Here is a 26,918-nt window from a genome sequence, read left to right as displayed (position 1 = left end):
CAACTCCGCCACTAACTGTCCTGAGTAAAAATAAAAAAAATAAGGAGGGGAGAAGAAAGAAAACAAAACCGAGTATATAACGCTCTCAAAAACCAGCTGTCAACTCAACTTAAGAAACTTTCCCGTCAATTTACAAACATTATTTTGAGTTTTTTGTTTTTTGCTTCCTATATCGTTTCGCTTATTTTGGAGAAATTTAAAATTAGGGTTGTTTACCGTTCGTATCAATTTTTAAAATTAATTATATCACCTCCACCAAAAACGGTCACAAGATTGAAATAAAAATGAAGAAGACAAAAAAACCCTATGTTACTCGGAAGAACTCCCTTGAGTCAGATTTTTAGTTGTTGTCTGAAGTTTGAATTTGAAAATCTAAAACTAGAGTAAACATGCTATGTAGGGATACTTGCTTTTATACATAAAATGAGAAAAACATTGTTAATTGCTTTGAACATGAACTAAAAATTACAGAACATAATTTAAAGGCAATGTAGTGTTAAGAAGTATAAATGAAACAAACGTCACATATTGTGAATGTTTAAAATTGTATTAAATTTACAATGCGATCAAATATCGACAAATTAAGAGATGAATTATAATTTTGAGAAAAATTTTTAAAAATGCTAATTTTACAATTAACATTTTCGAGAAAAGAAAAGTTTAAAAAATGCTAATCCTCCAATTAACATTTCTTAGAAGAATAAATTACGCCCTAAAATTAAGTCAAATTAAGATTGAACTTGAAAGATTTGAGATAAGAATTCAATTCAGAAACCGTTGGTTCTTTTAGAAACTCATTCCAGAATTGATTTTTTATTGTAGTTTTGAGAGCCCGCTTTTTAGGGATATTGCGCCTCAAGGCGAGAGGTAAATCGTTATACCAGTCATTTTCCTTTTTTGAAAAAACAGTTTAGCATTATATTTGTTTTTTGGTTTGCTCCAAATGACAGCTTGTTTGTACGGTCATTCATTTTAGCACTTAGGGTGGCTAACTTGAGTTCATCGAAAGCTGGTAGATCTGCTTTTAGAAGTTTTATAAAATAGATAATAACCCGATACTTTATGAAGTATTGTATTGGTAAGATTTTGTGTTTTATCTTAAGATCAGTGGTCCTGTCAAATTTGATTTTATTGGAACATGCCTTTATGCCACCATTCAGTTGTTTCTTTAGAGTAACTCGAAGTGATTTTTCAAGACTTGAGAACAGAACAGTTGGGTAATGCAAATGACAAGAGCGTTCAGTAAAACAGATCTAGTTTTTTCTGGAAAAATATGTTTGATGGAGTAAATGGCCTTTATGCCGACAGCCATTTTTCTTAGTACATTTTTTTTTTTATTTCTTCATCGAAAAAAAGATTACAGTCAATATCAATTCCCAAAATTTCACAAATTTTTTGTCGAGAACTGTACATCCGTCAACAACTATTTCTTCGAGTTTGTTCCTTTTAGGGGCTCCAAAAATAATGAATTCGGTTTTGCTTTCATATACAATTAACTAATTTTTCTTGAAAAAGAGAATGAGTTTAGCAATACTTTTCCAAGATGTAATTTTGATTCAAAAATCGTTTTTCCATTGCAAAAGATAAAAGTATCATCAGCGTACTGGATTATGTTGGAATTTACTTCAGTATCAACTTTCATATCATTTACAAATATGTTGAAAAGCAGTGGGCCTAGCACAGTATCTTGTGGTACTCCAAGGTTAAGGGCTATCCAAGCTGATTCATACTTCGAGAATTTGACTTTTTGAACACGGTTTTCTAGATAAGATTTTAGAATTGCATTTGCTTTTTCACTAAGATCTAAAAATTTAGTTTTTGCAGAAGAATATGATGTGATATATAAGCTAACATTTCTCTAAATAAGCTAACATTTGATCTCGAAGAAGGATTTTGAAAGTTTTAGCTAGATTTCCAGTAAACGAAATTGGTCGATAGTTTATCGGATCTTCAGGATCATCTTTCTTGAAAAGAAGCAACACTTGGGCACGCTTAAGGTCGACAGGAAAGAGTTGTTTAGTTAAGAAATGGTTAAACAAAAAACAGAGAGGTTCAGCTATGATGCCCAAGATGGAATGAGTGATGGACCCAACGGTGTTTTAACATTTAACTTGTTGAGTTTATCAAATACTTCTTTGGTTGTCGTATACCTGAAAACCAATTTGTTACTGTAGCGTGCCGCATTATTACAGAATTGATACTGTTCTTTTTTACCAAAATATACACCTAACGCTGAAATTATATAGTTGAGAAGATTGGCAATGTCATTTCCATTGGTCAAAACCGTTCCAAAACTGTTTTTGTGTCTTGGTATTTCTGTCTTTGTTTTTTCACTGTTTCTGATTTCGTTGATAAAATTCCACCTTTCTCCTGCACTTTTGAAGTTTTGAAACACATCTTGCAGATGTTTTTCATTTTCCTGCTTCAAAACATTTTTAATGTTTTTATTTGATGTCTGTGCAAACTTTGTTACTGTATTTTTTGATATCCATTGTTGAGGTAGCGTTAGTTTAGGCGCTTGTCATGGCGTATGAAGACGGTCTTTTGTGGAGCAAGCTTTTTGATTACCGTTTCCAATGACGAACAAAAGTTTTTATACATGATTTCAAAATTTTCTGATAAATAAAATGATCTCCAATTTATCTTTCGAACTTCTAGGGAAAAGGCATTTTTAGAGTACTTTGTTTTACATTGTCAAGATCTTATTTCTTTAATGTCTCGAAATCTTTTCTTTCATTTCTGTACTAAGCTATCTTGTCTGATTTAATCTGAAGATATTGTTTGTAGTTATTTGAAATCTTTATCCAAAAATTTAACAGAGACTTTATCAAGATTTGTCAAGTCGTTGATAACTTGTACTATTAAAGTCTCTAATGTTCAATTTCAGTTGGTGGCAAAAATGGGGTCTAGATGAATCAGTGGATCTCCTCAGTTTCTCTTTTGTGGCTCAGCTTGTCTGAAATTTTTGTTTTCGGCGGGGAAAACCATACCAAAAACACGTTTATGAGCTAGTGAGCGCTCGATATTGGTCTGATCATAGGTTGATTCAGTCTGGATCTTGAACCTGGGAAAGATTATTTGCTGAGGACTGTCGATCTTTTCTGTTTGTGCCCCCCAGTTTAGTGGGTGCATATTATTTGCACCCCCCAGACGTACGTGCCATATTGAACATAACAAATTACTATGTAGTGACACGTACTCTTCACATTACACTTTAAAAGAACCATTTTTTGTGTTTTTTCTCCACTATAAAGAAAATTAAGTAGATTTAATTTGCTTTGTTGCCCTCAAACTTTGTTTTTTTTTCCGGATGAATAACACGGTCGTTTCAATTATAGCCTGCCATTAAAATATGGTTTATTTACCATGATTGGGGGGCTATAGGTTATCTGACCCCTAACCTGGGGCCCGGACATATAGGGCAAGTCAATATCAGTACTGGGCATGTCTAATTGCGAGTCTTATATTAGTACTGATTCAGAGCTATAATTTCACTTTTTACACTTTCCAGTCTAAATACAGGTCTTAGTCACAATACAGGTCTAATTACACGTCATGGCTAAGATATGCACGTCTAAAAATAACTCTTGGCTAAGACGGCAAGTCTAAAAATAAGTCTTGGCTAACACGTGCATGCCTAAATGCAAGTCTTTGGCTAAAACGTACACGTCTAAATACACGTCTTGGCTAAGAATTACATTTAGATATACAAGTCCTAGACAAGACTTAGCATATATAAAAAATGTAAAAAATTGGTGGAGGAAATTGTCAAAAACAGCCGGGAAATTGTACAAAAAAGGTCATGAAATCGTCAAGCATACCAAAAATAGTCAAAAATAAGTCCGGAAAACGGCAAAATTAGCCTAAAACTTATCGAAAATTAGCTGAAAAATTGTCGAAATTAGGGCTATAATGGGAAAGACCCAATCATCATAACGTTTTCAAGAGGAGAGGCGCAATACTACCCTTTCCACCGACCCGGACTCGAACCAGGGACCTAATGATCACAGCCAAATCTACAGTCCTCCGCTCTTCCAACTGAGCTATCGTTGGTGTAGTCTTTACTTGATATTATCTGTCATGATTTTCCTGGTGGTATTGTTTTTTTTGCAAATTTAGTTTCAAATTTGTCACATTCATTCTGGAGTTTTTTGCTGGGCGGATTCGTGTGCGCATCATGCGTAATTTCAAAGCGAAAACAGATGCGAAATTCCTTCCGGGTCAGAGACTCCATTAAAAATCATGTAAAAGATAATGGAAATTTTCTTTTTCTTTTTCCTTGTAAAATATCCGCTGACCCCCCCCCCCCCCCACAGGAGCACGTGCTAGTGTTTACATTGCTTTATAACAACACATAAATTGTAATGGGGGTATAAAAAACAGAGCAGATGCAAATTATTTAAAATGGCACTAAGTGTGCTAATTTTTAAATAAATTCAGCGATGAATCACAAAAAACTTCAAATTTTATCCATCTTGACAATTTTTTTCCAAGCGATAATGTTATGTAATTTTGCAGTACTCATCTGATTCAACTTTTGTCTCTCTCCAATTTAACGTCATCAACGAAAACTTTGCATAATTCAATTAGATATAAATGAGATAGTTAATCTGGACCCGGGTTAACTGACTAAATAAATAAATAGTGAAAAATTTTTACCAAGTGCCCTCAGTTAATCCCTGCCAGGTAATGGTTCCGGGGGAGGTGGAAGTGACTGTTCCGTTGCTGGTTGTGCTGGATGGGGAAATGCCGACAGTCCAGTTTGCAAACACGTCGGATTGGTTCCATGAGATAGTAATTTCAGTGTCGTTGTAGTCGTCTAATGTTATCGGGTGTAACACGGGCACTGAGGGTTCTAAAATTGGATATGATTTTTTTCAAAATTCAGAAACCCTGTGCGTATTCACACAGTCTGGTAAAAAATAGTATTTAAAATCATAAGAATATTTAGTTCAAGCGCTGGTAACCTTTTTGAATTACTCGGTCAGCCCCTTTCTGGGGAATCGTCTCAAAAAAACAATATATTCGCTGTATAATCTTGTTTTTTTAGATCAGTTCAATCTTATCAAACCTTAATTAATGAGGCGCGTGATGCGGCATTGCATTATGTTGACTTACAGGAATCTTAGTATCAATCCGTACACTTAAAATAGTAAAATTGATCTTTATGTTTAAATCAATCCACTGAATCAAAATACATAAAATATGACATAGAGGTCAACTTAACGTTGACCTCTAACTAACTTGTGCACTGAACAATTTCTGTATATAGATTAGATGTCACACTACCACAACCATCAATTTCACTCTTCAACTGTATTGTGTATTGCTCGCCAGGGGTCAACGAGGACAGAGTCAACTGGGCAGTTTTAACAACTGGGCCGTCATTTGAGCCCTCATTGGGTGAAATAGAGTGAACTTTGTACTTGTCAAGCAATCCGATTTCTGCTTCAATTTCAGTCGGAGTTCCAGTTATGTTTATGTAGGTCTCATCGTATGCTATTGATATTGTTGTGTTCTTCGGCTGCACGGGAACTGAAAAAAAGTAAATCGTTTGAAAAACTTAGTACAAAAAATGTATGGGATGTTTTTTGCGCTAATTCAAGAAAAACGTTAATGAACTCAATTATGGCCTAGAATAGGCGAATAAGTCGACATTTTCGATTGGAATGCAAACTTTTCTTCAAGGAACGTTAGGCGGACCAGTCTCGTATTCAGTCCATTTACCTTGTTTTCATGATTATTGGTTAGTTTCCCATGTTTTGTTTCAGGTTACATCAAAAACACATTATATTACTTCCGTTTTAAAGTTACTTTGTTTTCATTTTATTATTATCAATCACTAAAATATGGATCTTTACAAAACTCAATCAGCAAATATGGCGCGTTACATTCATTAAATGAAGAAGTTGATAGAGGGCATCAAAATTTGTGTTCAATATCGTGCGCACATCACTCTGATCAGAGGCCGATTCGCGCGAATTTTTTTTCAAGGTTTTTTTGGTTTTTTTACTGACAGAGGTTGTCTCTCCCAAGAGTCAACAATACAGCAGCATTCTGATCAGAGACTCAACAGAGTTTGATGGATTGATCAGAAAAAAAGAGGCCCAGCTGATAGCATCTGCCGTTCCCCTTATGAAAAGCTATGGATTCAGTGTAGATCATGACGTAATTATGCAAAGCTGTCTAAGTTCATCCATTGAGTCAAAAACATGAACTAATTAATGGCACACTCAACAATATTGTTTTCGGCACCTGGCATTTCTTTTCATTCGCAAAACTTTTAGAATTGGCTTTTCCTTAGTTTAGTATATTTCTGAAAACCTCAATTTTCATGAAATTAATATATTATAACAATTGTAGAATTTTGTACTTTGCTAAGGCTGACAAGCTGGGGACTGACTAGCGCCCAAAACTCTAACAAATTGAAAGTGGTGTTTTGATGGCTCTCAGACTTCAATTGGAGTGTTTTTTCCCCAAGCTCCTCTTGTCGGCTGTAAGAACCTCTACTTGGGAATAATGAATTGAATTGAGTAATCAAATTACATCAAATGAATAAACAAGAAATGTAAAAGATCACAAAATCACATCAGAATTCAAACAGAGTCTTATTATAAAAGATGGTTCACAACTTTAACTTTGTAACCAAATTCTTAACTTAAGAGCTACTATTCTCTCAATTCTGCAAGCTCTTAGTTCAGCCGCTTGATCTAGCTGTGGTTCTTCGGTGTTTTCGAAAGGTCTGATTTCCAATCGCTCAAATCGGTGTTCTGATTTCCAATGGCTCAGATTGGTGTTCTGATTTCCAATGGCTCAAACTGGTGTTCTGATTTTATCAATTCATTTCAACTCTCTCAACAACGTTTTTGTTATCAAAACTTCTCTACAGGTCAACTACTAGGCTACAGCTCTTTTTGTTGTACTGTTTGGGAATATTGTTGTTCTACTCCTTAGTAGCTATCAAGCAACAACGTACAAGAGTGATCAAAATAAAAGAATCTTTTCACTTCTCATTATTGACAACATTAGTTATGCATTACTTACGTAAATTTGTTATGACTGCAAATGAACAATTGAATGACCTGAACGCTTTCTTTGTACATTGCTGACTAATTTTCAAGCTATTCAAACTAGAACAAAAGCAGTATCAGACTTATGACGCAACCGACTAATCAATCGGTCAAACTATGAACTCAAAGAAACTCGACTTACTTGGAAGTTTAAAGCCCCTACGGAATCTGTAAAACAATTTCCCCAAAAGCGACAACAATGGATTTTACCCCAAGTGTGTACTGACTCCCTACCATGTTTGATCACGCTGAGGTAAATACCGGATGATAACTAGTTTTTATAAATTCGGTCCCCCACAGAAAATCAATATTGCGCCTGCTCAACTTATAAGGCACACGTTTTTGTTCCAGAAATGCCTGATTTGTCAAATGGCTTTTAAGTGCAAGCCAACAGTCTTACTAACAATTTGATGATAACCGATTTTCGAAATTCAAGTTCTATCCATATTTATTGTGACATTTTCCGATAAAGGTAGGATCTCTCAAATTCTACACGCCTCCCTTCTAGACTATTATTCTCCCAACTAATTGCCTAAACTGGCATTTGACCTAAATCTCAACCACATCTAATCATAAAAAATCTATCTATCTTGTTGTTACATCTAGTCTCTTTTTTTAGTAGGTTATGCTACATGCATACCTTACTTTTCTTTATAAGACTTATTCACTCAAGCTAGGTCTAGTATACCAGTTGGTGAGCAATCGCTATCTACAAATGAGTATTTATACTACATCGACGTATTACTCTAGAACATTTATCAAATTTACAGCAATTGAAATCAAATCAACGATTACGGCTAAAACTACTAATAGGATTACACAAATTAAAAAGTTGTCTCTGTTTATAGATACAGCACATATAACAACTAATAAAGAGGTACATCAATACAACTTTCTGTTTTGTTTGATCTACACAATAACTGGTTAGTTGAATCATCGAATCTTATACAATATCATTTAACCCAACCATCTCACCAAAAACTTTATTTGAACAATTTAGTAACCATCAATTTAGTTAAAACGGTTCAACTCAGCTATCTAATGATATTTCAAGATTAGTTATATACAACTAGCTTGCTCTACCCAATAATCACAAAACAAGTTTCTGGATTTAACCATCGATTCTTCATGCACTCTCTACCAGTTACAGTTTGGGTAATAACATCCAGCGATTGTGTTGCCACATAAACCAACTTAAAAGCCCATTAATCAATTTTTCGGAATAACTTTAGCACTTTACCGACCGATGATTAGACACTGAAACTAATTTGAAACACAAAATTTGACACTAAAATCAGACGAAGCTATCATGCTGAAGAATATCAAACCAACTGTACTTTCTCAAAATCTTTCTTCCTTTGATGCTTGAAGGGATGTCCTCCCATCTCCTCACTGGACTGCCACCTCAAATCTGGAGGTCTCCTCCTCCAGCACCATCTCCTCATCAGCTTCATTGTTCTCCATCTTTCCTTCCGACTTGTCCGAAGCCACATTGTCCCAGGTGACATCGTCTCGACGACCGTTGAAACAGAATCCTCTCTGACAGAACTCATCTCTTCTTTTATGGACATCGGCCATCGATCCCATCATCTCATAATGCATTTTGACTACTGACTAAGGCTCCCTTCTTCTGTTGTAGACTACATCACTTGTGCTATCAACTAGTGGGTACCACACAATCACAAAATAGGCATTGCATGGACTTCCTCGCTTCTGCTTCCGACGTCGTTTGGAGACCCCAAAGAGAAGGGAAAACATTCCTTTCGAGGGCCGTGGCCCTGACTAACACAGTTAATCGCCGCTCCCAATGAAACCACAGGTCATCGGAGTCTCTTCAAAACATCAACACATTGCTGTGCCTTCTATGTCCCTCGTTAATTCTCTGAAATTGCTCTGTTCCCTCGACTCCTGCATTCATTTGGGGGTCAGCATATCCGTCCTCCACTCTATCTGAAGTCATGCGATTAAAAACGTTTGAGTATTCTAATGAACTTCCATCTTCACTGTCAATAGAAGACCGAAAACCCAATTCCTCAGTTGTGATCACATGGAAAACATCAGTTGCCAAGTATGGTTGTGCCTCTTCCACATCTGCTTTTCATAAAGAACTGCTCCAAAGCTCTAAAAATTTACCCCACCAAAAAATTTTCAGCTGTTCTCCAGCTGTGATGACAAGATAAGACACCCAAGTTTCCTCTTAAAATTGGGGTAGTTGACTAAATCTTGTTTAATTGGGCGTCCGATTTGGCTCAGTATCACTCTCCAGCACCGGGACAGTCTCGCCTCCATTCTGGCCACGCGTCTTCAACTCTAGAAAAGTTCTTTTCCAGTCTGGCCTGGAGTTCCGACCTACTTTGTACCACTGAAACCACTGAAGGGCCGTTATCAGGTACTTGAACGCAGTCAGCTTTAGACGTGCTTGATTCACTAACTTCAAGAACCCCTGTTGATTCCCAGCAGAAATTTATTTCACAATCCCTGGAAAGAACTTGAATCCGATCGCGCCTATTCAAATTTTTTGGACTCTGGAATACGCTCCTATCATTTTGAAAGTTCACAACTGCCCGTGTACTAGTTTCTAACTCTGCCTCAAACTCCTGAAACGCTGTATCCCCTTGTGGATTATTAACTGCACACAGCTTTGGCCATTTCTCTTTTAAGTCACCCGGGTTGCCACTCCATTCAACATAACAACAAAAATTTCTCCAATCATTTTTGTTTGTGAGTCTGTACATTGCCAGGATCCAGAACCGACGCTTGCGGGACAAACAGAACCATTACTTTTCTCTCCAACTTTGTTTTCGTGTCGAAAAGACTCTTCTTCTTCTCTACTAGATACAAAACCCCTTTTCTCAACTATACATGGAACTTCTCCAATTACAGTGCTTTTCTCTTCAATCAGATTAGCTCTAAGGTTGTCCTCGATTAGACATTGGGCAAAACTTCTATGAATGGACTCTATCTCTCTCATATCAATATCACCGCCTCCTACTAGAGACGGAAACACAGGTGACATGAGAGGTACATCCTTAAAGTTTGTCTCTTGAGTACATCCAAAAACCTCCGGTGGAAGCTCAGTTTCCTCATCCTCACTGCCCTCACAGTCCAAATTATTCATGAAGAGACAGTCATCTCTTTCATCGTTCGCTGATGAACGGTCTACACAGTACTCGAATCCCTCAGGTGTGACTACTTTCTCCAATTCTGACGTGATTTTTTTCTCTACTCTCCTCCTGTAGTCTTCTCTTTTCTTTGCTCCATATATCAACTAGCCTCGGCATCTCAAGGCGCTGCCTTTTCTCGTCTTCTTTTTCAATTTGTGACTGTAACTCTCTATCCGCCAATTCTTTTTCTTCATCAAACTTTTTGCATTGTTCACCCATATTACTAATATTTTCTTTTCAACGACACGCTTCTTCATCAAAACTTTTCAGTGTCTCCTTTTCAAACTCTGTACAATCATTCTTTGTCTCAATCCTTTCACAAGGGATCACAATAATTTCCTGTTCGGTTCTTTGATCGTACCGACATTTAATACATACTTGCGCTTACTTGTTCACTTCTCCGACATAACATACTCAGACCTAGCTGTTTTGCTTGCTGCTCACACAATTGTAGCCAATCTACCACGTTCTGGAAGTTCTTCATTGCTTCATCTTGGTTACTGTATCCTGTTCCCAGAATGTCCGAACCAACTTCACTAAGCTCAGAATTTTCCTCTGAGTTTTCGTTTATGTAGTCTTTTATCCTGCCTTCTGCTTGACACTTCCCACTCTCCGCTTTCTCTTCAATTACTCTTCATCCCCCACTTATAATCCGTACAATTAAAATTTTTGTCCCTACTTATATATAGACTCTTCTCAGTGATGTCAAAGTATTGTCCTAACGACATTATCACTTCACCAGTCTCAGACGACCAGAATCCGAAAGGCAAATGCGAAAGGCTTGCAACGTCCTATCCTCTCAGTAGACAAAGCATTGACGACATAACTTGGTCCTCACTCCTTTTTAACACATCTACAACTTCAAGGTAGTACCTCCTCCAGTCGTCCCAAATCGGAAACCTTTCCGACGGAAAATAATCGACAAACGGGAACGCACTCCAATCCAAGTTTACTAAATAATCATGTATCTCTTTTTTCTACTTGTTCGTCGTGTTCGTCAGCACTAACTCTTTCTACTCTGTCTAACAGTCCTCTCTGTCTCAGAAGATCTCTCAGCCTTTCACTTCTGCTAAGCACAATTCCTACTCTATTAATAGTAACTACTGTACCTCTAACCTGACTTAATCTGCTTTGCCACTCTCCACTAGCGTCCTGCTGCTGCTGAACCACCACTGGCCTACTTTGCAATATATTTTTTTGCTCTCTCCCCCATAGTCAAACACTTTAACTCTCTAACTCGTAATCCTCCAGTATGAAAAGAAAACAAAAGCCGCTTATAAAATCTCTCTCTCTCTCTCTTAACTCTACTCTCTCTATACTCTACTCTATAGTCACCAACTGTCATCTGCCAAATACCAGCTTACCAACTTCCTGTTCCAAGCTCTCGAAATTCTGAACTGGCCTTCCTCCTCAAGAAAAACCAATTATTAACAATGACAGTCTTGAATAACTTGCTCTCACTTATCTTTTCCCTTTTCAGACTGCCTCAAACTCTCAGACTCTCTCTACCTTGCATCACAAATCTATTGATCTCGGCAAAGGCCTTGTAGCAACCTTCACTATGAAAGCCGATACTCTACTCAACTCTCTGCACAAACTGAGCCTCACGCAACTTACGCTCTTGACTAAGTCAAAACCCACTCTCTCAATCTTCTAGACTCAAGAAAAGCTAAATGTTAACAATACCCACAGTTGAACTCCAACTGAACTGAAAATTACTATGCACATTCGCACTCTCTGTGTGCCTCTCAGTCAAGCTCCAAGTTGACTCCGTCCAGGGGTTCTCTTTCTTCTACACTTGTCGCAGAAAATTCTCCTTCACTCTTTTGTTCGCACTTGCAAAGTCCACTATTGTTCAACTGGAACCGCTACAGCGATCCAGCCCCTCCAATTGTCAAGAAGTCCCGAGATATTCCACCCAGGAGCGTCACTGTAGAATTTTGTACTTTGCTTAGGCTGACTAGCTGGGGACCGACTATCGCCCAAAATTCTATCAAGTTCAAAGGGGTGTTTCGATGGTTCTCAGACTTCAATTGGAGTATTTTCCCCAAGCTCCTCTTGTCGGCTGTAAGAGCCTCTACTTGGGAATAATGAATTGAATTGAGTAATCAAATAACATTAAATGAATAAACAAGAAATGTAAAAGATCACAAAATCACATCAAAATTCAACCCGAGTTTTATTATAAAAGATGTTTCACAACTTTAACTTTGTAACAAAATTCACAATATAAGAGCTACTATTCTCTCAATTCTACAAGATCATAGTTCAGCCGCTTGATCTAGCTGTGGATCTCCGGTGTTTTCAAGTGGTCTGATTTCCAATCGCGCAAATCGGAGTTCTGGTTTCCAATCGCTCAAACTGGTGTTCGGATTTTATCAAGTCAATTCAACTCTCTCAACAATGTTTTTGTTATCACAACTTCTCTACAGGTCAACTACTAGGCTACAGCTCTTTTTGTCGTATTTTTTGGGAATATTGTTGTTCTACTCCTTAGTAGCTATCAAGCAACAACGTACAAGAGTGATCAAAATAAAAGAATATTTTCACTTCTCATTATTGACAACATTAGTTATGCCTTACCTACGTAAATTTGTTATGACTGCAAATGAACAATTGAATGACCTGAACGCTTTCTTTGTACATTGCTGACTAATTTTCAAGCTATTCAAACTAGAACAAAAGCAGTATCAGACTTATGACGCTACCGACTAATCAATCGGTCGAACTATGAACTCAAGGAAACTCGAGTTATTTGGAAGTTTAAAGCCCCTACGGAATCTGTAAAACAAATTCCCCAAAAGCGACAACAATGGATTTTACCCCAAGTGTGTACTGACTCCCTACCATGTTTGATCACGCTGAGGTAAATACCGGATGATAACTAGTTTTTATAAATTCGGTCCCCCACAGAAAATCAATATTGCGCCTGCTCAACTTATAAAGCCACACGTTTTTGTTCCATAATTACCTGGTTTGTCGAATGGCTTTTAATTGCAAGCCAACAGTCTTACCAACAATTTGATGATAACCGATTTTCGAAATTCAAGTTCTATCCATTTTTATTGCGACATTTTGCGATAAAAGTAGGATTTCTCAAATTCTACAACCATTCTTTGATCAGACTATTTTGAACGCACTTTAGTCTGACCAGAGACAATCTCTGGGATGTTCTGATCCGAGGCCATTTCGGCCTGGACACAACCTGGGTAATGTCTGTTTAATATATGTCTGTTGAAATCAGATAGTTGCAAAAATGAAGCAAAAGTTAAATAAGGTAAGGATTTTCAACCTTTTGAAATAATTAAAATATACAATTGATTGACATCTTGAAATCGAAATATTAGCGACCGTAAACCAATCAGTTCATTTTAAACATGAGCCTTACTTGTGCACTCTGTGATTGCAGTCGTGTTGATGGAATCTACCCCCGAACAGGCAGTGATGCGACCCTTCAAATCGATCGTGTATACTGTTCCAGGGGTCAAACTGCTCAAAGTCAGAGATCCAGATACTGCAACTGGACCATCGTCTGATCCGTCGTTGGGTGAAATAGTGTCCAGATCAAATTCATCAATTAGGCCCAGATTCGTTTCAACAGGTGAAGACAACGCACCCGTTACTATGATCATAGTTTCGTTGCGAGTCGTTTCTAGGGTGCTGTTTTTGGGTTCTCTTGGGTCTGAAAAGTTGGAAAAAAACTGAGATAGAAAATGGAAATCTCAAATTAGCATTCAATTTTGCTCCAGAATAAATATATTTGCATTGCTGACTTCTAAATGTAAGCTTCATACGTTTAATTTGCGAAAATAAACAGAATTTTTACAATACGTTTTTGTCGTATGATCCTGAACACTTTCAAACTCTAATTTTCCTATCATCGGATTACCTATTAATTAACGAGCGAACTTAATTTGGTGCGATAAATTATTTTAATTTAGGCCGGCTCAAACTAGAAGCAAAAAATATGTCAAGGAAAATTGGTAAAAGATGACATCAGTCAGTTAATAACAAATCTCTGAGTGTTTCAGTGTTTCAATCGGAAATTATAGGCCCATTTCCAATATATTAAGAAAGTGAAAGAACTAATGGACGTGAAAAAGAATTGAATAAGAATAAAAATAAATAGATAAATAAACTGCAGAAGCAATTAAACGTACGAAGTTCAAGTACAACCTATTCTTTGCATAAAGAATTGTGTAACTTTCAACGTTCATGCTTAAAGTGGTACAAAAGTGAGCATAATAAACTTTTAATTTTTACAAAATTTTAAGAAAAAAACTGTTCAAATGATAAGTTTAACTGCAGCAGACAAAAAACCTACAAAAAACCTAGAAGAAAGGGATACTAAATAGCAAATGACGAGTAACTTAAGACGAGACAAAAGTAACTTAAGTTACTTGTGCACTGAACAATTTGCGTGAAATTCGTCGAAGTAACACCACCGCATCCATCAATTTCAGTCTTCAATTGAATCGTGTATTCTGTTCCAGGGGTCAAATCAGACAAAGTCAGTGACGCATTTTTGTCAACTGGTCCATCATTTGAGCCATGGTTGGGCGAAAGAGAGTGTAATTTGTACTTGTCAAGAAGACCTGAGGTTGCTTCAATTTCCGTTGAATTCCCCGTTATGATGATTGTTTTCTCGTCAAAGGTGGTTGTGATTGTTGTACTTTTGGGCTCTCGGGGAACTGAAAAACATTTCAAGCAGTTTGATTGTCGCTCGAAAAACCGCCTCGACTTAATGCACGAAATTTATTTTTTTGGCACGGCTTTAGTAATGTTCAATGATTAGTTACGCGGAAACTTTGCACAAAGAAAAGCACATCTATCAAGAAGCAGCTTTTTCTTCATAAAATTTCTTTCTTATACGGACCAAGTTCAAAGTTTTAAACCTGCTCAAATTTAAAGAAAATATCAATGTCTATAACGTGCTTACAACGCCTGTATCCACAAACTTTAATTTCACTACGCTATAATTGAGCCGAATTGAGAAATAACATCAGAGGACACTTTCTAAAAACGGCATAAAAGTAAAAATGAAGGGTATTTCAAAAAAGGGGGGACAAACTGGTACAAAAATTGACAAAACTTCTTACCTGTGCATTCAATAATAGTTGTAGTATTCAGTGAATCAATGCCTGAACATGAAGTAATCCGACTTTTTAAATTGATGGTGTAAATTGTTCCAGATGTCAAATTGCCCAATGTAAGTGAGCTTGCGATAGCTACTGGACCGTCATTGGTACCGTCATTTGGAGATATAGAATCGAGGTCAAACTCGTCAATCAGTCCAACTTCGGCTTCAACGGGCGATGACGAGGCGCCAGTTATAACAATTTCAGTCGTGTCCCGACTCGTGTCAAGGGTACTGTTATTGGGCTCCCTGGGATCTAAAAAATTATTTATTACAACTTATGAAGCAAGCGTAAAATGAGAGCTAATCGTTTACAAACATTTCAGTAAAAATTTTCAATTGCAGAACAATTTTAGACTTAGTAACTTCCCCTTTTGCGGGAAACCACCCAAATTAGTGAATAGATCTGAAGTTTTGCGAACCAAATTAGAATCCTGAGTTTTCTACCGTCGTAATATTTAAAATTTTATGCAGCTTAGAAGAATTTTTTTCTGCTTTTATGATATTCAAGTCGAGCATATTTATATTCTGAATCATCCAAGAAATTATTAATCGACACCAGAAAGCAAATTAGTGTTCAAATACAGCAAAACTGCGCAAAATAAATTGAGCGGCTATTATTTACAAAAAGGAATGAGTTTGGCTGAAATCAGTAGTAATAAATAATAATAGTTTTTTTTCCGGAATCATAGAGCCACAGAGTTTTATTTTAACGATGTAAAAATTCATGATTTTTGTTCTAATTGAAAGCTAATTCAAACTGCATTCTGAATTTTCCAATCATTTAGAGAAATTCCTGGAAAATGAATCTGAACTTTTTTCTGATTCAGAGGAGATTCAGAATAAAATCATTATAGACATTATTCATAAGTCTTGCTGAATCATTACTGAAAGTTGATGTTACTCTGAAAAGATTTTGAATCAGTTTTGATGCTGGGTGATTGCAAGAGGCCTTAAAAAATTTATTCAGCTTTCAAAAACTCTAATTTTAAATCAATCAAATGCATCAAATTTGAGGAATCTTTTCAACAACTACTCTCCTTTGGTACCTAGTAGAGAATCGCCCGCTTTTCTCTGCTATATTTTACTATAATATTATTGGCCTACAGTTTATATAGCCGCAATTGCGGACCGCTGTTCACTTCCGTGCCTCTCGTGCGCTGTGGGATGTAATCTGGAAATTGCGGGTTGGTTATCGCACCGAAGCGCATCCAATGACCCACCAGTCGGAAACTCTTTTCGCTTTGTATTTCTATTCGGCTAATTAACATAGCATGGTGCAGTTTATTCTATTCAGTTTAACATAGTGTGCGCATACGTGGAAAGTTATTTCTCGTCTCTGACTGGTTTATAAATTGCTAGCTTATATTCTCTTCAAAAATAGCCCCTCTTTTGTAAAATGAAGGCAGTTGTTGAGAAGATCCAATTTGAGCTCAAAAAAGAATATGCACATGAAAATGACTGACATTTAAGGCGTATCGTTAAGATAAACAATCTCTTTCGATTTTAATTATTCGAACTCTGTAAATCACTGTTTATGATAATCTGATAATAGAAACAGTGATAATAGAATTTTTGTAGCAGCTCTGTGGGATTTAGCCGTGAATTATGAATTTTGTTGTTTGTTTATTGGCAGCACACAAATAATTTTGGCAGTGACAAATTTTCCCCGCTAGAAGCTGCTAGTCTTAGAAAAACTCAATGCATGTACTTCACCATAAATTCTAATGAATTTGATCTAGTTAGAGAGGAAACATTAGAAAAGTTTTTGACTGCTAAGCAAGAGGACAGAAACTTGAACTTGAGTGTCTTTTCGACGATGATTTCTGTAAAATTTGCGCTGAATATTGTGAAAAGTAAAGTTGTTGCTGTGTAAGACCTTGAACTGGGTTATACAGCTATTGCAAAATGTCATGAGTGTTTGAAACTTCTCTTATGTTGTTTTCACTGATTTCCTTTGTAATATCCAATGGAAATAAGCCTCCGTTTTGGTACAACAACCAGTGTTATCAACACAATGAGCATTTCCAATTGAAAAAACTTTATCGATTATGAAAATTTGTTTTGATTTTTTGGATATTTTCCGTTTGCACACTCCAGTTTAGTGCGTGCTTATTACTTGCATCCCCCAGACGCACGTGCCATATTTTAACATAATGATTTAGCGTGTAGTGGCAAGTGATCTGTGACTGGGCAAAAACCATGTTTATTTAATTTAATCACCAGTACTTATCAGAGAGAGTGAGACTCAATTTAAGCAGTAAAAAGCCATCTTGTGTCTTGAAATTAAAATGCTTTGCTTTTCCAATGGACACGAGGAGAGGAAAACTGAAATAGAAATCGAAACAGCTTAAACTTACTTGTGCATTTGACTATTTGAGTGAAATTAGTTGAAGTCACACCACCACATCCATCAACTTCAGTCTTTAACTGAATCGTGTATTCCGTTCCTGGGGTTAAATCAGACAAAATCAGTGACGCATTTTTGCTTGCTGGACCATCGTTTGATCCATGATTCGGTGAAAGAGAGTGAATTTTGTATTTGTCAAGAAGACCTGAAGTTGCCTCAATTTCTGTTGAATCACCTGTTATGTTGATCGTTTTTTCGTCAAAAGTAGTAGTGATTGTTGTGTTTTTCGGCTCTCGTGGCACTGAAAAGGAAACAAATGATTATCTTTTCGAGATAACGCAATGCTGCTGTAACTTGTTTTGAGAATATTGGCCCTGAAATAAGTTTTTGTGTTCTCAGTTCGCTTAAAAAATTTATCGGAGCGCGCGCAATTGTTTTCATTGGATGACTCATTTTATTATTTATATTCTTTTTCATCATTATTGCTACAACAAAATTAATAGCTTTTATTGATGCTAATAGAGCGTTTACCGACACTAAACATAAACTCGGATCTACAGTTTTAGAGACAGTTAATTAAGTTTTGATTGGTGTTATGTAGGTTTGATATGAATCGATATTCGAAATTGAATAAATATCGCTCTATAAGAGCGCACGAAATTTCTTCTCTTTTGTATGGCTAATGTGATCATTTAAAAACTTTGGTTATCGTTTGCTTTAATAATCTGTTCATAATCACGTTACAATAACAGAAAACAGTTTTGATTGATACCTTAACCAAACATGAAACACAAGATTGATTCACAGGACCAGTTAAACAATTGATATAGTGTTGTTAATTGTTCCGACCCCTCTTGAGGGGGGAGGAACTATATAATCAAATGGGTTTTTTTTGTTCAGTCGATATATTCATCGAATTTGTTCAGTCGAATTTGTTCAGTCGAATTTTGGCCGATCGATTTATTCATCGTAGAGAGTTGAGACTGGTATCATTGGAAAGCTTGTCCAGCGTAGAATATGGAATTAGAAAGATTTTTTTGATTTTCGTTTTTTACAGGGAGATATTGAGGTTTAAACTTTCGAGAAAATAGAGTGAATTCCGTTGATTTTATTCACCTTTTTTCGGAACTTTTGACTAAAATTTCGCCAAGTTTGCTAAAATTTAATATTTTTTTTTCAAAAAAGTGTTGTTTATTTTATTTTTAAAGACAAAATATATTGTCGGCTATTTTATTGAATTTTTTTTGTCATAAATTCCGGCTAAATATTTCACAAAAGTCAGACTTTATCATCAAAAACAGCACGAAATAAGTTTCTTTAGTCCACTCTGATTAAATTTGCAGGAAGTGCACACCCAAGCACCACTAACGCAATCATTGTAGACTGGAAACTTCCGTTGATAGTGCTCTGTAATTAAAGTTTGCCGTTTTTTGCTAACTTTAATCGTTGATTATCAAAAACTCAGCATTTATTTTTGAATTTTTAGCAAACAAAATTTCTATACCTCTGACATTTGAAAAATTAAATATTCCTAATGTACAATCCGCATTAGCAGGAATAGTTTTGTACCAAAAAAAATTCGGATTGTCATCAGTCGGATTTTTATATAAAAATTTCAATCTTTTTTATATTAATTAAATAACAGAACAATTCAAATCAAAGCGCACTAATGATAGGTCATATTGGCTTCCTAATTAGCTGCAAATTATTTTATCTAGTTGATTGCTGGAAAGCCTATGGTCGTTTTGGCTTTTAAAATATTTGATTTTTTAAATAAAAAATGGTTTTTTGAACTTTGCCTCCATATTTCTCTGAATTTAGTCAACTTTTAGCTTAGTGTCAGCAATCAAAGAGTGCTCCTTCTTTCTATTGAATTCAAATTCGGTCTCTATTACGGTTTTACGCTTTAAGTTATGGTGTTCTGGCTTTGATACTACCAGATTTCACAATTTTTTTTAATTTTTAGGTTTTTGTCCATTTTTTGTATTTTCTAGTTTTGTCAAGTTATTACGTTATTGACAGTTCAAATATCACATTATACGCGTTCAAAATAACGTACAATCGATAATATTTAACACGTACAATCGATAGTGTTAAAGATATAGATTGTGGTTCTTTACCGCTTCGACGATACTTTCTCGAAGAATTTAATTGAATTTTATAATTTTGTCTTTAACTGTCGTTTTTACTTTGTCTTTTTAGTCGTTTTTAATTTCCTGTACATTGACCCAGTTTGATTGGTTTTTCATGGAAAATTAAATGAGACGATTTTCTGATAATAGTAGATAGCTGAGGACTTTCATGACTTTGAAAACAACTGTTTTCCAAAATAAAAAAACACAGTAACTTCGCATTTTTGTTCCTTTTATTGTCTGTTTGTTAACTGGTCTCGTTAATTAAAAAAGTTACAGATGACAATTTTTTTCAAGGGAAGGCGTCGAAAGGGATTGATATAACAAATTTTAATGTTTTTACAGAATTCGTTATGACTTTACTGGCTTTTGACACGGATTTTCTACAAAAAAAAGTAAATTAATTGCTGATTTTTGTCACATTTGACGTTCTTTCTGTAGACGTAAGACATGTTCTGGATAATTGCAGGTCTAAAGGGCTTCCTTTGGAAGAATAAACGAACCTATTCATTTTTTTCATTTTGTGATTAATGGCTTTCATGTCTTTGGAAATAAATTTTTTTGGAGAAAAACAAGTGTTACATAATCTTGCCTTTTTTCTTTTTTTTGTCTAATTGTACCTAATTTCATTAATGACAAGCCAATGAATACATTTCAAGGAAAAGTGTCAAAATGTATTGGTGTCACAAAACCTAATGTTTTTAAAGAATTTGTTGTGACTTTACTGGCTTCCACACGGGTTTTTCGAAAAAAAAATTAAATGAATTTTTGATTTTTGTCATATTTGACCTTCTTTTTGTAGACATAAGACATATTCCGGATAATTGAAGGTCTAAAGGTTTTCTTTTGGAAGAATGGACAAACCTATTCAAATTTGTCATTTTGTAATTAATGGCTTTCATGTCTTTGGAAAAATTTTTTTCGAAAAAAACAAGTACTAGATAATTTTTATTCTTTTTCCTATTTTTGTGTAATTGTTACCTAGCTTCATTAATGAGCAGTCACAATATACATTATTGGTGTTCGACAAAGATGCAATCGAACATATTTTGAGGGCCAAAAAATGACCTTACGGATCCGACAGCGTTTTCTGGCAAGTTTTAATTGATTTTTTGTTGTCTTTTTGTTGGTTTTTTAACCGCATCAAAAATTGAATGAGAACATGTCTTAATTAAAAACAATTAAAAGATAGAAGCATTGGCAATAGCAAACCTATTTTAGTTGATTCCTTATAGTGTTCATTACTTTGAAAATAGTTGTTTTTTTACAACTTTAAAAAGTTTCTGTTCCATTTCTAATTTTAAAGTTTCTGTTCTTTTTGTCTCATTGTTACCAAGCCTTATTATGAACTGGTGAATAAGCATTTTTTTTCTGGTGAATTACAATTTATTTTGTTTAGTTTCAGATTTATCTGACGTTATTTTGACTTGGTTATTATCATTTGTTTTTTAAAACGGACATAAATTTTTTGGTGTAATTAATGTTTGTTTTTGTTTGATTTTGCCGTTCGTCTTCGCTCACTTTCTTAATAACGGCATATCTCATCAATCTAAAGCTTCATTTTTTACTCCACTGAGCTATTAGCTTTGGAGGCTATCTTTTTGTTCATACACCAGTTTTTTTGAAAGATACTTGAATTTTTGTGTTTTTCTATCTGTTCCTCATTTGGTAGACAATTATGCCAAAATTGTGAATGACCGGGGTTGGAACCTTATGTGCGATCGCACATTACCGAGCGTCCTTGTTAACCTTAAACGGGAAAGCGGCAATTTTGTTCTCTTTCTAATTAACGGGAAATATATTGATCAAAATCAATAGAGCTCCATACGCAGCATGTTTTGAGGGATATAAAACATTACGTACCAGTGCATTCGGTAATTGTTGTAGTATTCAGTGAATCAATGCCTGAACATGAAGTAATTCGACTCTTTAAATTGATGGTGTAAATAGTTCCAGCCGTCAAATTGCCCAATGTAAGTGAGCTTGCGACAGCTACTGGGCCATCGTTGGTACCGTCATTTGGAGATATAGAATCCAGGTCAAACTCGTCAATTAGTCCAACTTCGGCTTCAACGGGCGATGACGAGGCGCCAGTTATAACAATTTCAGTCGTGTCCCGACTCGTGTCAAGGGTACTGTTATTGGGCTCCCTGGGATCTAAAAAACAAAATATGAAATTGAGAAATGGTGTGTCAGTCTTTGCGGAATAAGTTCGAGTATGATCTTTAACTTTGAAGTAAAGGCGTAATTTAATTCACTTCTGCGCTCTAAAATAAAAATATAAATATGGCAAGCGAGTACATTTTATTAGAAACATTTAATTCGAAAACAGCTCTGCCTGCATGCATTTCTCACGTCCAGAAAACCATTATCTCAATAAATTTTACCTTGCAATAAACCAGCAAGAAATTTGACAGAATTTTTTACCAATTTGATATTAGCAACAAAATAGCAAAGTAGCTAGCAATCTGTTATGATGCACTGAACAGATAACAAAAACAACCCTTTCGTTGCTGTTTTGAAGAAATCACAATTTACAACATGATGATTAAAAAGATCGAGTAAAATTTTTAAAAATAAAAGAGGTATTGGTTTACAGCAGCACTTCATTTACTACAACTATCTACTTTTCGTTTATACAATCAGAAAAGAGGAGACCTTTTCTGTAAAAATTGCTTCGCACAGCTTTATTTTTTCACGAATTACATAACCCCAGATGCCAAAATAAAACAAATAAATGCAACAAAATAGGTCATATTCTGTGCTAGTATAGAAAAAAAACCAGATCAAACATAAATTTTAATTTTTGGGGTCTTTCCCATTATAGCGCCCCCCCCCCCATGAAATTATAGCCCCCCCATTATGGTATAAATACCATGTTTGGGGGGCTATAGGTTATCTGACCACTAAGCTGGGGGGGGGGGGGGGGCTATAATGAGAAAGACCCAATTTTTGTAGCTCCTCGGTAAAAAGTTGACCATAACAATTTGAATAAATTTGTGGTTCAAGTGGATTGAATGTCATAGTTATAAAAAACTCAAGCAGTAGTAAATGAGGCTAATAATATCGGTAAATTTGACGTAAATAAAACGTTTGTTGTCTTCAAAACTTAGACTGTTCAGAAAGGGCAAAATTTAGTTTTATGTGAGTAAGAAAATGAGCAGGGAGTGGGTTTTTTTGTTCCGTGAATTTTGGCCGACCGATATATTCATCGTAGAGAAATGTGGGTGATATCATTAAAAAGCTCGTCCAGCGTAGAATTCGATATTAAAAAGATTTTTTTGATATTCGTTTTTTTCGAGGAGTTATCGAGGTTAAAAGTTTCATGTGAACACTGGATATTTGGTTCACTTTTGTTCACTTTTACCGTAATTTTCGTTCGAATTAACGTTTTTTCGACGAAAAATTTAATTCAAAACTAGATTTCACGCCAAAAAGTAAATCAATTTTAGGTTTTTAATAAACGCAAGGAGAAAATAAAGACTAGTTCTAGTCTTAGAGGGAAGTTTAATATATAAAAAAAAATCGAATTAGGTTTGGGAGCTTTTTTTAGAAAATTTTGCAATTTTTTTGTTTTTTCAAGTCACCTAGAGACTACTAGACACTTTTAATATCGAAGTTCCGTTAATGAAAAACCTCTTTTGCGATCAAATGAAGCCCAATGAACAAAAAATTTGTTTCGAAGGGATCGCTCATGTTTTTTTTGGACTCGTATCTCAAATTTCGTAATTTCAAATGAAACTTTGATTTATTTTTTGAGGTTTTATTAAAGTTTTATAATCCTATGGCATAAACATGTTGACTAAAGGTGCAATAGATTTGCTAAAGAGCATTAAGTGAATCTGTCTAGTGCTGTGAGTGGACAGCTAATGGCTGTTAAGACTTTGAAAATAAATTTTCGAAAGTTTTTTAAATTTAGTAAATCATAAACTTATTTTTGTGAACTGTAAGTTCGTCTCAGTAAAAACAGGATTGAACTCCTTCATACCACTGCAACATAAGTTAATCTCATTGGAGGCTTTATCAAATAACTATTAGTTATACGTCTTCAATGCCACAAGATTTCAATTTTTTTAAAAAAATTTTTTGGACATTTCGTTTTATTGGTTCCTTTTGAAATCTTATCACGTCATCCTAATATTGATGGCTACATCTTCCTTTATTGAAGACGTCCTAGATAAAACGTCCGTGAAGACGTCCGTGAAGACGTCCTAGATAGAGGATCATAGATAAAACTTTCTGAGAAAAAAATATGGTTTAAATGGCTTCAACACTTTCTACTCCCATTTTTCTAAAGAAATTTTGGTTTTTGCATGTATTTGTTGTTTTTTTTTCATGATCATAAGACATATTGTGATGTCTTATTGATTACCTAGGCATCATAAACATCCTTGTATTCCCATCGTGGCATAGCTGAGCGTATTCATTGAATTCCTATGAAAGCTTTTGAGTTTAATGGCTGTTAAGACTTTAAAAATATTTTTTTATTTTTTTTTGAACATAAATCAATCTTAAGCTTATTTTCGTGGATTGTAAGTCAGTCTCGGTAATAACAGAACCGCTTTTTTTTCTACATCAGCAAAAATTTATCTAGTTAGCGGTTTTGTCTTCTAAGTATTGGTTTTTTTGACTTCGGTGAACGAGTTTTCATAATTTTTATAATTTTTGGATTTTTTTTAGTAATTTTGGTTCCTTTTGAAATCGTATTACATTATCCTTATATTGATAGCTCCCATTGGCTTAGTGAAGACGTTCAATGGATCGTTGAAAAAGTTTTCAGAGAAAAAAGCTTATGGTTTAAATAGCTTCGACACTTTCTTCTCTCAATTTTCTACCGAGTTTTGGCTTTTGCCTGTTTTTGTTGTTGTTTTCATAGTCAATGACTTGTTGTAATGTCTTATTGATAAATTTTGAATGACAAACATCCTAGTCGTCACATCATCCAGGCATAATTTAGCGTATTAAATGGCTTCCGTTGAAAGCTGTAGAATTTTTTGACTTTGATACTATGGGTTTTCTCAAAAATTTCGTGGTTTTGATGTATTATATTTTGCCATACGACTTATTGTGATGAGTTATCGATGTCACATGAATAAAACCTATGATTGCTATTTCATCGAGGCAGAATTTAGTGTGTTTAAATAACTTAAAATGTAGCATTTTTTTTAAAATTCAAACATCTATTTTTGTTATCTCTCCATTTGGTTGACAATTAAGTCAAAAATGTAGATGAGCTCGGGTCGGAACATCATGTGCGAACGCACAATAACGAGCCGCCTTGTCTATTTGAAAGTCAAAGCATTCAACGAGACGTTTAATCAAATGTCTCAACTAGGGTCAGCAAATCAGCTTAGAAAATCAGCAAAGTTTTTGTTCAATTGGAACGGCTTCCAATTTTTGTCAGACACATGCAGCCATAAGCATACTTGATTGACGAAATTGGGAAAAATCATCTTTTTTTAGCCGAGCTCTACACTAAAAAAAGTGGTTATTTTTTGGAGGAGATTCATTTTTGTAGCTCATTGAGCGACATTTTCATTGGCGATATCATTGATTTTGTTTAACGCAATAAAAAAAATTTTTCACAAAATTAGTTTAAAAATTTATCCAGCAGATAATTGTAAAAAAAGAACTGCCATGCACGTAACTATTGATTCCGATTTTCTTCGAGTTTTCTTCTAAATTTGAAGTGCGAACTTTTTCTCGATCAATTTTCATTATACTCTAATTCTAATGTTAAGGAACACTTCACTTTATGAGTTGCAATAAAAGCCTGTGTTTCAAACTAATAGTGAGTTGCCAAGTGAGTTTCAAACTAATAGTTAAGATTCTTCATAGGAACCACATTTCTCATTGTTAACAACTTAGTTAAGTTAGTTAAACTAGCGGTTTAATAAATCGTCAATCCCGGTGTCATTAAACTTCAAAAGAACTTCTATGTTGGTTGATAATCATGTCTTAATGGTTTTAATTTTGGTGAGAACTCAAGAAAATATGCAAATTTCATTTATTACTGTTAAACTAAATTTATAATTATTTTTGGCTCCTTCTTGTTCTTTTTCTTAAACCCAGCAAGCAAGTTCAACCTGCAGAACTTAAAGTTCTGAAAACGACATCAAATCTTCATTTTAACATTATAATAGCTATCTTTTCAAAACTAAGTGTTGACTAACTCAAAATTTTTTTGGGAAACTAATGTGAAACAGCAATAAAAGGTATAAAATGGGCAATTCAATCTCAAATATCTGCTCAAGCTCAAATACAATATTTCGTGATCAGAAAAGTAGGCATAAAGATTTTTTTTGGCAAGTACTCCTAGTTATATAACTTTAATTGTATGTAATATCGGATATCAGTTTCGATTGAAGTGTTGCAGTGTTGGAGATTATCGGCAGACAGTTTCTCACAACAAAAAAAATCAAGATGTATATGAGCACAGAGATGAATTGTACCAAATAAAATCAATATTATTTTAAATTATATAAAAATTCATTGAAACAGTAAGAGACATATTTTAGATGATGAAAAAAATCTGAATATCTGGCTTTCGTTTTCCAATTGAAATTTAGAAAAAAAAGCTTATCGACCAAATAGATACAGATTGAACGTACTTGTGCATTCGACAAATTGTGTGAAATTAGTTGAAGTCACGCCACCACATCCATCGATTTCAGTCTTCATTTGTATCGTGTATTCCGTTCCTGGAGTCAAATCAGACAAAATCAGTGACGCATTTTTGCTTGCAGGACCATCGTTCGAGCCATGATTCGGTGAAAGAGAGTGAATTTTGTAATTGTCAAGAAGACCTGAGGATGCTTCGATTTCAGTTGAATTCCCCGTTATGATGATTGTTTTCTCGTCAAAAGCAGTTGTGATTGTTGTGTTTTTAGGTTCTCGAGGAACTAAAGCAGAAAATAATAATTGCTTTAATTTAAGGAGGCGGATTATGTATCATTGGATATTTGTGAGTGTTGAATTGAAATTCATCAGGGACACGATTGAAGCTAAAACCGTCGATTAAATGAACTGATTCCATTACAGAATCAGTTTTGTGTTTAATTTCAT

General features: G+C 35.0%; 1 protein-coding gene and 1 non-coding gene across 2 annotated transcripts in view; both read right to left on the bottom strand.

The window, feature by feature from the left end:
- Positions 1–26,918, bottom strand: part of LOC142349168 (uncharacterized) — a 155,842-nt gene that overhangs the window by 102,614 nt on the left and 26,310 nt on the right. Inside the window, exons 6-13 of the mRNA XM_075400581.1 lie at positions 26,465–26,755; positions 21,717–22,010; positions 17,732–18,022; positions 15,334–15,627; positions 14,635–14,925; positions 13,623–13,916; positions 5,245–5,535; positions 4,660–4,855 (exon numbers count right to left, since the gene is read on the bottom strand). Coding sequence (XP_075256696.1) covers positions 4,660–4,855; positions 5,245–5,535; positions 13,623–13,916; positions 14,635–14,925; positions 15,334–15,627; positions 17,732–18,022; positions 21,717–22,010; positions 26,465–26,755 — 2,242 coding nt within the window. The remainder of the gene's footprint in view (positions 1–4,659; positions 4,856–5,244; positions 5,536–13,622; positions 13,917–14,634; positions 14,926–15,333; positions 15,628–17,731; positions 18,023–21,716; positions 22,011–26,464; positions 26,756–26,918) is intronic.
- Positions 3,970–4,053, bottom strand: Trnay-gua (transfer RNA tyrosine (anticodon GUA)). The gene is given in 2 exon segments: positions 3,970–4,005; positions 4,017–4,053. It is a non-coding gene; the product is annotated as a tRNA-Tyr (tRNA).

The sequence above is a fragment of the Convolutriloba macropyga genome, chromosome 11 (genome assembly GCF_964194025.1).
Source record: "Convolutriloba macropyga chromosome 11, txConMacr16.3, whole genome shotgun sequence".
Classification (NCBI taxonomy): Eukaryota; Metazoa; Xenacoelomorpha; order Acoela; family Convolutidae; genus Convolutriloba; species Convolutriloba macropyga.
Note: the sequence above shows the minus strand (reverse complement) of the source record. Positions and strands in the feature narration are given on the sequence as shown.